The 16,497-nt window shown below is 46.9% G+C and overlaps 1 protein-coding gene across 2 annotated transcripts in view; it reads right to left on the bottom strand.

Moving 5' to 3' along the window:
- The window catches only part of PLPPR1 (phospholipid phosphatase related 1), a 117,126-nt gene that overhangs the window by 50,891 nt on the left and 49,738 nt on the right, over positions 1-16,497 (bottom strand). For both annotated transcript variants that reach the window (XM_077345346.1, XM_077345347.1), the window contains exon 2: positions 1,761-1,870. In XM_077345346.1, coding sequence (XP_077201461.1) covers positions 1,761-1,823 — 63 coding nt within the window. In that variant the 5' untranslated portion in view covers positions 1,824-1,870. The remainder of the gene's footprint in view (positions 1-1,760; positions 1,871-16,497) is intronic.

The following is a 16,497-nucleotide window of genomic DNA, read 5'->3' as shown; positions in this document are numbered from 1 at the left end:
TAATCCCTAGATTTGAATAGGATGATCCTGGGAGTAATCCTAAATCTCATTTCATTCAAAGGGGCTTAATTCCAAGGAAGTGTTTTTAGGATAGCAGCCCTCATCTACCATTTGTGTAAACTAGCCTCACTCTTAGAGGTCTCAATGTATTCTAACCGCATTTAAGGAATTTTGTGGTCTCCCTTGGCGTTGGTTTGTACACATTTTCATTAACAGACATCCTACAAGGTAGGTGGGACGGACAGTCCTGACAGAAATGCTCTTTGAGAACAACTCTAACAGGACAGTGACTAGCCTAAGGTGCAGCAAGCTGGGTGAACTTAGGCTAGTCACAGAGCTTGCAACTGGCAATGCAACCTCTATGTCTGCTAGAAGCATTGCTACCACTGTCACCACTTGTACGCCTTCCCTGGTGCACTGGGCAAAATGTTCTGCTAGTAGCACTGGCGAAGTTTTTGCAAGCAGAGGAGGAAAGGGTGCATGGGTAGGTGGTAGGGGAGGAAAGTGGGTGGGTCTGTGATTTGGAGTCCTACCTGAACTCTTGGGTCCTGGCAGCTACCCCACTTTAGGGTATGCTGATGCCAGCCTTGAAGCCAAAAGCAGGGATTCCCTACCAGGGCTCCAGGGAAGTCTAAGGTTATGCAAGACAACACTAGACATCCCTGGAGCCCACTTCCCCTGTTGTTCTACTGGCCTGGTCTCTTTTTCCACAATGGAAACAGTGAATGATCAGTTGATTGACTGTCTGTCTCCTGCATCTTATTTCCATCCCAGTTGGCTGAAGGGACATGTCAACAATTCCAGGGTTCCTCAAAGTCTGAAGAAGGCTGGCCAAAAGGCTGAAAAATACTGGTTAAGAACCATGGAGAAACCCTTTCCACTACTGTGCTGCTCCTGTTAGCCTGTATACATCTGCACCAACAGTAGCTCCTTCTGAAAGGGAGCAAAAAACATTAGCACAGCCATTCTCATCTTTTCTACCATTGAGAGACCCCTGAAACATTCTTCAGGTTTTGAGAAACACCAGAAGTGGTGCAATCATGCAGAATATGGTTGGGAAGCATAGCTGTGTACACATCCACCCGGGGCCCCTCCCCTTCTCACCCCCTCCAGGCCCATCATTGGCCATTTCGGGAGGGGAGTGGGGTGGGTCAGCATGACCATATACCGTCCTACCACCTAACAAATGTTTAACAAATTTTAAGAATATGTAACAAGTTAATTAAGGACCACTCACTTGGTCATTGCAGGGCCGTCAAGAAGCCCCAAGGTCTCAGGAAACCCTGGCTGAGAAAGTCTTTATTAGCAGCTTTATAGGAGCTCATTAGCGGCAATCAGGGAAGCACAAACCCCCTGAAGCACCCAAGGACTTTTGTAGGTCATCAACGACAGGTAAATATGACAGCAGAGTCCCCTTCTGTCATGCAGACACAACTCAAGTTGCAGCCAATGATTATTTTGTAATTCTATTGACCGGACTTTAGAGTTCAAGAACACTGGAAATAAAAATGTAACACAGAAATCTTTTCAAAGACTTATCAAATTAAGTCAGTGCTACTCTAGCATGATTGAGGCTGCCCCATCCCTTCATTGTACACCTACATCTGACTCTTGCACCAAGATTCACATTAAAGGTAGTTTGTTGAGGATTGAAGCCAAAGCAGTGCTCGTTTCTCTGCCTTGTTTTCCCTGCGGGTCCAATTCAAGCCCATGAAACTAGTCTTGCTTCTCCAAAGTGGAAGGCCAAAAGTAGGACTCACCTCGACAAAAATGAAGCATGGAATGATGGAGTAACTGCGCTGCGTGTTGTTCCCCAAAGCCATTTCTCATCACACCTCTTGAGGTTAAGAGTCTCCAAAGTCGTTCCAGGCTGACAAAGAGAAAAACCGGGATCATTTCAGTGATGACGTTGGAACTCGGCCTTTTAACTGCTGCCCGTTGACTGATGTGGGCATTAAGGAGTGATCTCACATTAGGCTTACCCCCAAAATAAATAAAGTAAAAATACAAAGAGCCAAGATCTCAGCAATGTGTAATGCAGTGGTCCCCAGCCCCGGTCTGGGGACCGGTCCCGGTCCGTTGATCAGTCAGTACTGGGCCGTGGCTCCTCCTTGTCCTTCTCCCTGGCTGCTGCCTTGGCTGCTGCCACTCTGCTGCCGGCTCACCTTTGGTGGTCTCCAGTGGACACCATGGCTGGGGCTCCCCCTCGGTGTGGCACTGTGCAGCTGCTGATGGCAGCGCCCCCCAGCAGGCGGCAGGAAGTCCGGGGCGCCGGCAGGAAAGCAAGTGGAGCAGGGGCTCAGGTGGTGACGACATCCCTCAGCAAAAGACTACCCCCCCCCCGGGCCTCAGTAAAATTGTCAAGCGTTGACTGGTCCCCGGTGATAAAAAGACTGGGGACCACTGGTATAACAGACACAGAAAGCCACCTTATATGAAATCAGATTATTGGTCAATATAGTGGTAACAGTCTCTGTGCTCATTTTCTTATACCTCACTTTCCCCCCTCAATGGGGACCCAAAGCAGTTGGTGACATTGATCCCCTCCCCCTTTTTAGTCTTACCACAACTACCCTGTATGTTGTGGTAAGTTAGAGAGAGAGAGAGAGAGAGAGAGAGAGAGAGAGAGAGAATTGTAGTGAACTGCCACAAGCCGGCTGGTCTGGAAGTTGGCGGTACAGAAATTTAATAATAAATAAATATAAATCTAATGTGCTGCCCGTTCTTTGGGCTAACTGTGGCCCTAACTGCTTTATCTTGCTCATTGGTTTGTAAGGAAAAGGATCACCAAAACTCTATGTGCACATCATAAAAGCAGCTCAGAAAGAATGCCAAAGCAGACCTCCTGGATCAGATCAGTGGTCTGTCTAGTTCAAGGTCTCCTTTCACACACTGGCCAGCCAGTTGCCCTGGAAAGACAACAAGCAGAGCACAGACGCCTAAATCTCCCCTAATGCTGGTCTTTCAACATCTACTGCCTCTGGTTTCCTTCAGCCAGTTAAGAGCCCATCGACCTCTCCTCCTTTAATCTTCCTAATCCCCTATTAAAGTCAAGGAAACCAGTAACTGTCACAACATCCTGCGGCAACAAATTCAACCAGCTTTTCATTATTTAAGTAAAGAATATCCTGCATAACCTGCTGATAAAAACCCCTGCACGCCTCTGAGAAGAAAAGAAAGCTCTGGGACTATTTTCTTCACCTTATGCATAATTGTATTAACCACTGCTATACACTGTGCTGACATTTTCTTCTTCCAGTTATCCTCTCCGGTCCCATGACCTTTTCCCTGATCAATTTCCACCAGTTTAGTCCCCAGCAGTGTATATTAGGGTCTTTGCCCCCACGTTCAATACTCTACCTTCTCACAGTGAATGACATTTGCTCCATTGTCACTCAACCACCCAGCCTGCAGAGAGCCTTTTGGAGCTTTTTACAGTCTACTTCAGATCTCACCTTCCTAAACAATTTCATTTCTAATCTGGCAAGCTGGGTTTGATTCCCCGCTCTTCCATGTGCAGCCAGTTGGGTGACATTGGGCTAGTCACAGTCCTGATAGATCTGTTCTCACAGAGCACTAATGTCCAGGCTCTCTCAGCCTCACAGGGTGTCCTGTTGTGGGGAGAGGATGGGAAGGCAATTGTAAGCCACGTTGATACTCCTTTGGGTAGTGAAAAGCGGGGGTATAAAAACCAGCTTTTCTTTGAAATAAAACAATTTTCAGCTGCTTCCTGAAGATCGACAGTGAGGGGGCCTGGAGATGTTTCATAATTGATGGGGCTTAGTGCAAATTAAGTCCACTTTTTCCAAAACTATTATATCATATTATAAGCTCACCACTGATGTCCATACAAAAACCCAGTAAGCCTGTTTCACCACATCTCGCTTCCTCTGTGGACCACAATAGCAGAATAAGTCTCAAAAAGTGCCCACAAAGGGCTTCAACAGAAGACAATCACAAGAATTCTTCACAATTATAAAAGTTCATGCAAGCTCAAAGAAACATCTTTAAATCAGAAAAATCAGGCATGACCCCGGAGGAAGCGAGACGTGGTGAAATGGAGGCTTCCCGGGTCTTCATACGGACATCAGTGGCTGACCTATGAGATGATGATCAAATAGTTTGGGGGAAATTGCACTTTATCTGCACTCTCTTATAAGGGAATATATGCATTGTTTTCGGTAATTCTTTTGAGCGTATGTCCGATTTAATTAAGTTGGGTCATTTTGCATAGTGACCTTATTTTGTTGTAATGTTCCTGAAAGCAGCGGCTGTGACAGGCGCAAGTGCTCCACATTACCCTTTGTGGAAAGCAATAGACAGCCTTCGTTCCGTTTTCCACCATCTCCTTGCCTCCCTTTACCAATCTTTTCTCCCCCCTTTTGCCATGCAAGCTCCCCCACTACTCCACTGACTTCCCTTTCCATTGCTAAACCGGTAGTGCGTGAGCGCTTGGACTGTCACGGTCTCATGATAATCAAAAGGGAGAACTTCTGTGCTGACTTGCTTCCGTTTCTTCTTGGAACAAGAGGGCCACCATGTTGATGGGTGTCTCCAGGCCTCTGAGGCAGAAGATGGTTGGTGGTAGCAGGAGATGGTTGGCATGATGCGACACTCTGCTTCTTACAGAAGGCAATGCAGAATGATCACCCAAGAGCAATGAATTTATTAGCTCCACCGAGTTCCCATCTTGCCTAATTTACTCCGGGTGCACCTCCTGAAAGCCCTTGACGCAAGGGGCGGGGGGTGTTCTGTCTCTCGGGAAAAGACACCGAGTTGTGGAATTTATATTAAGTGAACTGCAAATTAACGATCAAGGCAGTTAAGAAAGGAGAGCCAGGCAGGCAGACTTCCTAACCTGAAAAGCTTTTATTTCCTCGGGGATTCATGCAAAAGGAGGGGGTGGGGGGAAGTCAAAGATCAGAGAGGAGGAAATTCTAACAATGCTGAGATGTACAGAAGGCTGCAGTCCAGCAGAAGGTTTTCTTTCCACGCAGAAGCTGGAACAAGGTGTTGTGGGAGGAGCATAGTTGCCAGCCCCCAGGTTGGGCCTGGAGATCTCCCAAAATTATCACTGATCTTCAGACCAAAGACATCAGTTCCCCTGAAGAAAATGGCTGCTTGGGAGAGCAGACTGAATGGCCTTTTACCTTACTGATGCCTTTCCCCTCCCCAAACTCTGCCCCCCCAGGCTCCACCTCCAAAATCTCTGGGAATGCCCCAACTTGGAGTTGGCATCCCTATTAAGAGAGCCAGATCTGCTGCTGTTGAAAACAGGAGCCTTGCAGAAAGAGCTTCTTTCTGGACTGTATTCATAGGTTAGGTGACCGGGCAGGGCCTGCTCATTGGTGGGGGCTTAACTTGGCTACTCCCCTCATCTGAGCAATTGCTGCCCAGCATTCTAAAAACCCCATCTTTTTCTCTGGCAAGGCTCTTGCCCCTGTAACTAGAGCCTGGCGTGCAGAACCTTCAGCAGGCAGAGCTGTTCTAGGAATGGGGAGCAATCATGACAGGCAAAGCGGAGCCTGCTAAACTTCTGCATGGGAGGAAGCTCTTAACAGCACAGGCATACTGATAGGGAGGGGGAGTTACACGCTGAGCACAATCCAGCTTCCGAGTTCCTTAATGCCTTAGTGGACGGGGAGATTCATTCCGGGGAGGGAGCTGAATGCCTGCGAGGCAGTTTGGCGTATCAGCGCTGCCTGAAATGATAATCCTCAAAAGTCTCATAATGGTAAAAATTACATGGGTACAATCATTACCTTGTAACGGGCTATTGCGGGATAATAAATAGTGCTTTGCAGACAATTGCCAAATCTGCTCAGCTCTGTCAGGGAAATATTTCCCCAAAATACATCAGACACACTAATGGGAGATGGCTGTACTTGTGAAGAGCCAGCAAAAGCAAATTATTTCTGAGTTCTCCTTGAATGGAAATACTCAAATATGGTCTTATGGAGGAGGAGGAGGAGGAGGCTGGCTACGCTTGGCTTCTCTCCACCCTCCTAAATGTCACCTTCAATTAGCAATGCCTGCAGGTTTCCTCGAAACAAAAGGAAAAGGGAAGCACTCAGCTCTCGGCTCCTAATTAGCCAGAAGGAGATTTGCATCAGAAGCAACTGGCCACGGCCAGTTGATCAAGAAAGGACTAATCTTGAGAGGAACGGAGCCCTAAGACAGAGAGAGATACAGGTGCAAAATCCCCTTGGCACAAGGAGAACCAACCCTTTTCTGACACAGAACTGTAGCACATGAAGCATTCCCCTATTACAAGGCCGGGAAAAGCTTCACCTGTATGTCTCCACGGTCACCCTGCTGCTCAGTGAACAAGAACAGGCCCTGGGTTGACAAAGGAAGGCTGTAACACCTAGGAGTCTCTGGGATAGGGGCTGTGCACTGTGTGGCACCATGCAATGCTGCAATGTCCCTCCAAGCATGTGACCAGAAGTGAAGTCACACTTCCCCAGGATGCTCTAACAGCCCTCCCCAAAAGTCTTATCATTTTACTATAGAGTTTCGGGAGACTGTTACAGCTCCAGGCAGTGTGTGGTGTCACTTTAGTGCCCAAATGATTCCAACTGTTGTCCCAAGAAGCAGCGATGTTCTAGGGATGGGGGTCAGAGGGTGTATTGATATGGTGGGAGACCTGGTCCCCCTAGGAGTAACCTAGAGTGCTACATTCTCTAGATCTACATTAACCCAAAAGATCTGTGCCTTAGGCTATGTGTAGAAGAGCTGGGTTTTGGTACCTCGTTTTTCTCTACCTGAAGGAGTCTCCAAGCACTTTATAATCGCCTTCCCTTCCTTTCCCCACAACTGGCACCCTATGAGGTAGATGGGGCTGAGGGAGCTCTGAGAGAACTGTGACTGCCCCAAGGTCACCCAGCTGGTGTCATGAGGAGGAGTGGGGAATAAAACTTAGTGCTCCAGGTCCGAGGCTGCCATTCATTAACTACCGCACCAAACAGGCTCTCTGTCATGGCTAGAGTCTTGGACTTGGATGACCGGAGTATTATAACCTTCTGGGAGATAATTTTGGACTGAGAGTGGTTCTCCAGGATCTTCATGCATTGCCTGGTTCCTGTAACTAGAGATGCCAGGGACTGAACATGCAAAGCACATCATCTAGCACTGAGCCACAGCCTAGGGATGTCAGATCTGGGATGGGAGCTACTTGAAGATTTGGGAGGAGGGTATGGAGCCAGGGGAGGGTATGGTTTGAGGAGGGAAGGGACCTCAACAGCTACCACTTTCCAAAGCAGCCATTTTGTCCAGGGGGACCTGATCTCTGTTGTTTGGCAACCGGTGGTAATGCTAAGAGGTCTCCAGCCACCACCTGGAGGTTGGCAACCCTACCACTGCCACATGCCTTGTAGGATTGGGCACGGGGGTGAGCAAAATCCCAAATCTATTTTCCCCAGTTTACTATTCTTTTTGCCCAGGACGAGCACTTCTCTTCATCCATCCACTGTGACTCCAGCCACTCCATTCTCTCTGTTCAATCTCCATTCCTTGGGGAAGAGACTCTCCTTTTCCTTACTTCAAAGCAGGGGCAGTCAACCTGTGGTCCTCCAGATGTTCATGGACTACAATTCCCATGAGCCCCTGCCAGCAAATGCTGGCAGGGGCTCGTGGGAATTGTAGTCCATGAACATCAGGAGGACCACAGGTTGACTACCCCTGCTTTAAAGAACCTTCCTCATGGCCAGCACTCTTATCAATTCTACCCCTTGAATAAAAAGCACCAGCGGAGCACAAGAGAAGCCGGCTGTCCCTGTTCCTCACGCACCCGCCTCCTTTTCTTTATTCCCACGAAAAAGAAGCACCTCCGTTTCCCTCCAAACTGAGCCTTGCTGAGGCTCAGTCCCCAGGGAAGCCTCTCTCAGTAGCACCTGGCAGGGCTCTGTGCTCAGAGCTAAACTGATAAGCCCAGCGGTGCATTCGAGGCTCAGCAGCACAATGCAACAGTCACTTTCCTCCCTCCCCTCAGCACAGCCACAAAGAGGCATCTGCAGGTTCATTATCCAAAGCAAATATTTGGCAGCGCTTTCAGCGGAACAGCAGGGCTGCCTTGGGGAAGAAGATGCATCTCCAAACGGCCCAGGATTGTCTCCAGCAGGTCACTGGCATCGAGCACCAGTTAAAAACGGTTTCTTTACTCTGCTAATTGTGAGGGACGAGACAGTGGGGAGGTGGAAGGAACTCTGGCTTTCCCAGCACCCCCGGAAGGCCTTGCCAGTGTTTTGAGAGCCAAGCGCCTTGGATGCTCCTGTCCGGGTTCTATTTTGAATGCGTTTTATTTGGCACGAAGCAGACGCCAAACCCACCGTGTTTTCTCATTTTTATGTAGCCTATTTACAGGACTGCTCTTCATCATTTTAATATCATTACAGAGTTGTAGCTCTGTGAGTATAGCGCTGAGCTCAAGTTCTTTTCTCCACACATTGTGGTGTAAAGGTGTTTCTTATTGTGCAGGAGGGAAAATAGGCTGCCTAAGGAGGTGGTGAGCTCCCCCTCACTGGCAGTCTTCAAGCAAAGGTTGGATGCACACTTTTCTTGGATGCTTTAGGATGCTTTGGGCTGATACTGCGTTGAGCAGGGGGTTGGACTAGATTGCCAGTATGGCCCCTTCCAACTCTATGGTTCTATGATTCTATGATTCTAAAACTGAAAACCCAAAGTGCTCTGTCTGGAAAGTGGAAGTTCTCTTCTCAGAATCATTATCTGAAAAATCCCTCTCCTTTTAACCATGTCCCTCTCTGGCCTGTCACTTTCCCTCATGGGAAGAAGAAGAAGAGTTGGTTGTTATACTCTGTTTTTAACTGCCTGAAGGAGTCTCCAAGCAACTTACAGTCACCTTCCTTTCCTCTCCCCACAACGGATACCCTGCGAGGTAGGTGGGGCTGAGAGAGCTCTGACAGAGCTGTTCTGTGAGAAAAGCTCTAACAGGTCTGTGACTAGCCCAAGGTCAACCAGCTGGCTGCATGTGGAGGAGTGGGGAACCAAACATGCCTCCCTAGCTTAGAGACTACCGTTCTTAAGCACTACACCAAAGTGTCACTTATAAGATTTCCTAGAGGATGGTTACCTTGGTGGACGTTTGATACTGGTAGACCCCAGATATATGTCTTTAAATATAAGGTAGTGTGTTGAAGACTAACTTTGTTAGTATTCTTGGAAAAACCAATTAAGAAATGCTACACTATATTAATAAGTTCACTGATGAAGTAAAACAAAAACGAGGCTAATTGTACCTAGGAATTCGTTCTGTTGTTTGAATAAAGTTTTTGCCATCACCAGCTTGAAAATTACCTTTTCTTGTCTATTCAACTTCTCCCTGGCTTAGTCCTACCTCATCTAAGTGTTGTGCTCTGAAGCTTTGTTACCACTTTGCCTGAATAATCCATTCATCAAGGAGTAGAAAGAAAAGCTCAGAAGACTGGTCCTTTCATCTATAAGAAGAGGAAGAAGTGGGTTTTTTATACCCTGCTTTCCACTACCTTAAGAAGTCCCGAAGTGCTTATCTTTCCCTTCCTTTCCCCACAACGCCCGCCCTCTAAGGTAGATGGGGCTGAGAGAGCTCTGAGAGAACTGTACCAGATCCACACAACTGGCTGCATGTGGAGGAGTAGGGAAATGAGCCCAGTTCTCCACTCTGCTGCTCTTCACCACTACATCATGCTGACTATGTAACAAAAGGATGGTTGTTTTTATTTCTCTTCATGCAATGGAAAGTTTTGCCTTCTAAATTCTTGCAGATGGAGCCATGGATAAAGTAGAAAAGATTTTAAAGTGTAAAGACATGCCACTGGCAACCAAGATCAAAACAATCCATGCCATAGTATAGCCTGCTATTATGTAGGGGTGTGAAAGTTGGATAGTGAAGGAAGCTAATAGAAAGAAAGTGGATTCTAGATCAAATCAAGCACAAACACTCTCTGAAACCAAATTGACTAAATGGAGCCTATCATACTTTGGTTACATTATCAGACAAGAGTCACTAGAAAAGACAATAATGCTAGGAAAAGCTGAAGGGAGCAGGAAAAGAGGAAGACCCCAAGATAGACAGACTCACTCAGCCAAAGATGCCACGGCACTCTGTCTGCAAGTCCTGAGCAAGGCTGTTAGCAGCTGGACATTCTGGAGGTCACTAATTCATCAGGTCACCATACGTCAGAAATGACTTGATGGCACTTAACATGTACACTGTGACAAGTTCAGAAGCTGCCAACCGTTCGGCTTTCTCTGTGAGCCTCTTGCACGACGATGGATGTGTGCCATAAATGACCCAGAAGACTCAGTAGCAGCGGTGCTGTTTGAAACAGTTCTGCATCCATCAACTTCATTTGACTTGGAGAGAGGCAGCTCTGCTCAGGGTTGGGCCAGATTTCAAGGAATGTGCCTGTCACCACAGTTGATGCCTAAGCTACACATGTATGTTGCTTACAGGAGCATTTAATCATCATCCCACCCATCCAAGGAATGGGAGGTTGGTTCTGTTCAGAAGACCTAGCCCCTGCACAGAACTACATGTCCCAGAATATCCTGGTGGGGCAGTATGGTGGTTAAACTGGTTTATGTTTGTAGGGCAGATGTACCTGCCCCAGTATTATGGATGATAGCCATTCTTTGTTAATCAGATGACTGACTTACAGTCCCAAACGATCAATTGGTGTTTTGTAAATGCAGAACAGTGATTGACGACTTTCTCCTGAGAGAGCTGGGGCTCTTCTTCAGCATGGTGTTCTAACAGGTGGGAGAAGGGAGTTTTTAACTTGGGTTTGGAGAGAATCAGAAAAAGAAAAGAGGGAGCTGAGAATCCACCGCCACTTGAGGGGTGCAGCCTTTCAGGGGGTGTAATCTCTCTCTGTAGAGAACCTGGTGCAAGCACAGTAGCTGGGCTTCCTGCCAGGACAAGGTATTTACCCCCACTGGGTTTTCTAATGACAATGAAACAAATATTGCGAGGACAGTGTAAATTGCCATCTCTCTCTCTCTCCTTAAGGAGACTAAATGTTGCCCTGCCACTCTTATGGCTGTTTTAAAGTAGAACTGGTCAACTTTCCAAACTGATCCTCAGGGGCAAAGTCTTTTTATCATCAGTGTTGGGGCAGAGGGGGAATCAGAAGAGGGTCAGTTGAAGTTAAAGGCTGATCATGTCCTTTTCAGCACCAAAAGCTACTTAGTCCTAGTACTGCAAAATGGAGGGTTGTTCCAAGTAGAAAACAAGGAGGCCTTACCAAATGTTATTCAGGAGGCAGCTATAAATTACCGTTTTCCTCATGGGTGGTCTGAGGGATGTCAGGCGTCCATTTGTGGGACTGGCTGAGAGAACAGCCGATATTTGTGTGTGGTAGGTCATCTTTCTTCCTTAGGCTGTCCCAAACGACCGCATATACTTGGAATTCTTAGTATTCGGACCCGTTCTGTATGCGAGCAGTATTTTTAAACTCCAGAAATATTTAACTGTTTACCAAGGCAACCTGAACAAGCACATGAATAGAGATATTTCTTGGCCTCCCCCAGGTTTGTTTTTTCAGCTCCCCGAAATGTTTGCTGAGGCATATCTGTTAGAATGTAGGTGTTTGCTGAGTGAAAATATACAGCCTGAGATCTGTATGTGGGGATGAGGTGTCTGCCTTGCTGTGCTCTTTCAGCCCTGCTGGGCCTGCTGGGCCCATCTATTCATGCAGATGGAAGTGTGAGTCTTCCGATTCTGCATTTGATTTAGCTGTCAATTGGCATTCCTCTTTCCCATCAAGGCAAGAAGTTCAAATCAGGCCTCAGCCTTAAAAACCCTGCAGTAAAAGGAGGACAGCAATAGCAGTGGCCAAAGCCAAACCACCGAACAAACAATCTGTCAACCACCTCCATTTATCATTCAGTAGCAATTTCCTATTTTTTAAAGATCGGCTCATAAAAACACACACGCCAACAGCTTCTCTTTCGTTAGATGGGCCTCAAGGAAGGAGTTCCAGAATTGTGGGGTCACTACCGAACATGCTATGCTCTGTACTGATTTTCTTTATATTTGCATCAATTTTCATGCTACGATTGAAACCCTACATTTAGGCAGGTTTTGTTTCTAAAGTGAACATGTGTTAGTTCTTTCACACAAGAAAATTTACACAGATATTTGCAGGACATGCATTCATTGTAATGTGTGAACAAGTATAAGGCCACTTCATGCGTGCAAGTGTCAGCTCTATGCTCAGGGGCAGGGTGGCTATGCTCGCTTCTCCCTCTATGGATGTCAATGTCAACACTGAAAATCGGGTCTTTTTATTTTTTAAACACACAGTATTGTCAAGTTTTAAATCAGCTACCTAACCAACAATACTGTTTAAAACAATTCTCTTTTCAGGACCATTGGCCATGGCTTGACCTGAAAGAGAGACTTTGGACCAGATGGCCTGCATGGCCCCTTCCAACTCTAGGATTCTAGATATTGGGGAAAAGCCAGAGTAGTTCAGCAGTGGAATTAAGGAGGGGATGAGCTCCCCCTCGCTGGTGATCTTCAAGCAGCAGCTGGACACATACTTATCCTGGATAGTTTAGGCTGATCTTGCGTTGAGCAGGGGGTTGGACTAGATGGCCTCCATGGCCCCTTCCAACTCTATGATTCTATTCCAGAGCCTTGCTCCTTGTCTGTTTTTTGCATTTTGGCTCCACCATTACTCCAAGGTACTCAGTTGGTCCCCCTCCCTTCCTCCATTCTATTCTCACATCTCCCAACACCGCCTTGTTGGTGAGGCTGAGAGAAACTGACAGGCTCAAAGTCACCTGGTATGTTTCATGACAAGCAGGGACTAGAGCTCAGCTCCCTAAAGCCTAGTCTAACCGGCTTGGTGTAGTGGTTAGGAGTGCGGACTTCTAATCTGGCAAGCTGGGTTTGATTCTGCGCTCCCTCACATGCAACCAGCTAGGTGACCTTGGGCTCACTACAGCATTGGCTAATGATGCAGATATCCGTGAGGCACTTTTTGCCTTGCTTTCCCCATGCTCGTGGTGGATTGGCCAACCCCTGTGGCAGAATCAATCATCTGGATGCCCTGCTGTTGTGTAGCCAGGAAATCACTGCTTCAGAACTTGGAATGTAGATCCTGCACAGCGGATGCTACTGAGGACAAGGGTCGCTAGGTTTATAGCCTGAGTGGGATGGGATGCTTGTTTGCATGTCTGTTGTGGGGAGAGGAAGGAAAGGCGATTGCATGCCGCTTTTAGACTCCTTAGACTCCAGGTAGTGAACAGCAGGGTATAAAAACCATCTCTTCTTATTCTACTCAGTAGGTATAAATCATGGGTGTGTGTGTATATGATGCGAAGAGGTATGAGGTTAGGGTTGCCAACCTGGAGAAGCTGAGGCAAAGAGAGAGAAGTTTGAGAATGAGACTTTGGAGGCTTACCTTTGACCAGAGATTTCCAACCAGGGTTTCCTGGAGCCCTGGGGTTCCCTGCTCTTCCGCCTATATCCGGTGTAATGGACTTGGTCACACTTCAGGCCCGGTTCCAGAGCTCCTTAAAGCCTGAAAACATATTTCAGTGGCTTGCCCATGTTCAAAATCTTGAAAAAGGCTGCTTAAGATTCCTGGAATATACTAGCCATGGTGACTCAAGAGAACCTCCGCATTCAACAGCAGTTAACCTCTGAATATCAGTAGCAGGAGGCAACAACAGGGGAAGATCTTAGCCGCTATGCCCTGTTTTTGGACCTCCACAGGAACCAGGTGGCTACTGTGTGAGACAGGCTAGGCTAGATGGACCAGTGGTCTGATCCAGAAGGGCTCGTCTAATGATATTATGTTGCTGTATGTCACATGATCCACAGCAAAGCCTTTTTTGGTAGACCAAATGGGCCCTTCCACCCATTTTGTTTACCAGTGATGACTTCCACTACCAACATTGATTTGCCAGCATTCATTAAGAGGAAGCTCAAGTTGCCCAGTGTACAAAGCCCAGTGCATCCTGCAAAGATGCTTACAGGCCTTACTCTAATCTAGCCTTTCCATTACAGTGGCCAGGACTTGGCTAGTGATGCATAAACAGGAATTTCGAGCCCTTCCGGTAGCCCAAATGAGCCCTTCCTCCCTCTTTGAATTGTCTACCAATGATGTCTTCCACTTCCAAAAGTCCTCGCTCTGTTCTATCCTCTCCATGACTCTGGCCAGCACACTTTGTTAGCTATTCAGAAAGTTCTTCATTGTGCTAGCCAAAGGGGACAGGAGGCCTAGTTAAAGTTCAGTTCAGCATCTCTACAAAGGAACAACAACAAAAAACAAGCCATAAATAGAAACACAATGCATCTCTCACAGTGACGCATTGCCCTCACTCATACTCCTGGTCATGCCCAGGCTTAAATAAACTGAAGCTCAGCCCAAATCTCACCCGGCCGGCAAGGATATCACCAAACCACACTCCCTTGGTAAGTTTTATTTATTTTATTTATTATGTGATTTATATCCCGCCACTCTTGGCGGGTCACAAAGTCCTCAATAAAAACCCATTAACCCCCATTAAAAGGACATTCCAAATATGATAAACACGGTAAAAGCATAGCAAACAAAGTGATAAAACAACTCGATCCCCCTGCCCAGCAATCTAATATCACACTATAAGGGAGGGAGAGGAAGGCCCTAGCTGACAGTAACCCAGCTGCTAGCACTAGCCCTGGGGAGGGGAGAGGCACGATCTTCCTCACTGCCCTGGCCTTAACCAGAGACCTGGGAGAAGAGCTCTGTTTTGCAGGCCCTGCGGAAAGTGGAAAGCTCCTGCAGGGCCGGGAGCTCATCCTACCAGGTCGGGGCTTGACCAAAAAAGCTATTGCATCTTAGACCTTGTCTTTTTATTTATTCAGATATTTCTACCCCACTTGTCTCTCCAACAGGGGCCTGAAGCACCAGCTCACAGCATGGTTTTCTCATCTGCCATTTTATTTTCACCACAATCCTATCGGGCATGTCAGCCTGAGAAACAATAACAGGCCAAAGGTCGCCCCACAAGCTTCCACAACAGACTAGGGGTTTGAATCTGCATCTCTCAGTTCCTTGCTGGACAATCGAACCATGACAGCATGGTAGAGAAGGGCCAGTTTCTACAGAGCTTTAAGATTCATTATGATTTCCGCTGCAGATGCCTTCAGGATGGAAAAACCTCAGAAGCATAACCCCATGCTACTGATAACCATAAAAGGAAATGATAAAGTCAAGTGCAGGTCTTTCTAGGCAGCTAGGCTACAGATAACAGTATAAATAGACTTTTGAGATTCCAGTGCTGTGCCTTTCTTATGACCACAAGCCCTCCCTTGCAGCTTTCCCCCTCATCTCCATGCTCCAAATTCCACATTGCCGTATTATAACCAACCACAGAGCAGGCTACAAACACAGGCTCCCTAAAAGAACTCACATGAATAGAAGGGCACCCGGAATGTGAAGAGTTTTCATGGGATGTCAAGAGATTCTCTTTGCTGATCCAGAAAGAAGCTAAAGAGCTGGAGATGGGCAATGTAGGTTCAAAACCTCTGTGCTGCATGCAGCTTACTGGAAACAGACTTGCAGTCTCCAGGTAGCAGCACAAATAAAATGAGCATAACACAAATAACCATGAAATGTACGTAACACAATCAGTAAGCATTGCTGTTGTTTTTAAAGTACCATAAAAAGCCAGGGGGGCTATGGGAACGGAATAGCAACAGCTGATTTTAAACTGCAATGCTTTTAATGGATTTAATTTCTGTTATGATTAAAATTTTACTGCAAGCTGCTTGCAAGGGGGTGCTGACCTATACATCAAACTATAATAATGGGGGGGGGGATTTGCCACCAAGTCATAGCTGACGTTATGGAGACCTTGTACTGATTTCAAGGCAAGAGATGTTCATAGGTGGTTTGCCACTGTCTCTCTGCATCATAGTCCTGGTATTCCTTGGAGGTCTCCTATCCAAATACTTAGCTTCAGAGGGCTGAAGAAGACCTAGCTTTTATACCCCACTTTACACTACCAAGTCTCCAAGTGGCTACAATTGCCTTCCCTTCTTCTCCCCACAACAGAGACCTTGTGAGGTAGGTAGGGCTCAGAGAGCTCTGAGAGAAACTGCTCTGTGAGAACACTACTATCAGGACTGTGACTAGTCTAAGGTCACCGAGTTGGCTGCGTGTGAAAGAGGCATCCTCCTTGACCCAAAGACCATCATCTGTTAACGCCCCATATGTCTTCACTGTCAGATTGGTGTAGTGGTTAAAAGTGACAGCCTCTAATTTTCTGAGATGGGCTTGATTCCTTGCTCTTCCAGATGCAGTCAGCTGGGCCGCCTTGGGCTTGTAACAGCCTTGATGGTGCTGTTCTCCTTGTCCTGTATTACTTTGGTGTAAATAGGTATGTTTGTATTTTATTATTATTGTTGTTCTGGTGTAATTCCATAATAAACTTACTGCTGCTGCTGCTGCTGCTCTCACAGAGCAGTTTCTCCCAGAGCTCTCTGAGCCCCGCCTACCTCACAGG

The sequence above is a fragment of the Paroedura picta genome, chromosome 7, assembly GCF_049243985.1.
Source record: "Paroedura picta isolate Pp20150507F chromosome 7, Ppicta_v3.0, whole genome shotgun sequence".
NCBI lineage: Eukaryota > Metazoa > Chordata > Lepidosauria > Squamata > Gekkonidae > Paroedura > Paroedura picta.
Note: the sequence above shows the minus strand (reverse complement) of the source record. Positions and strands in the feature narration are given on the sequence as shown.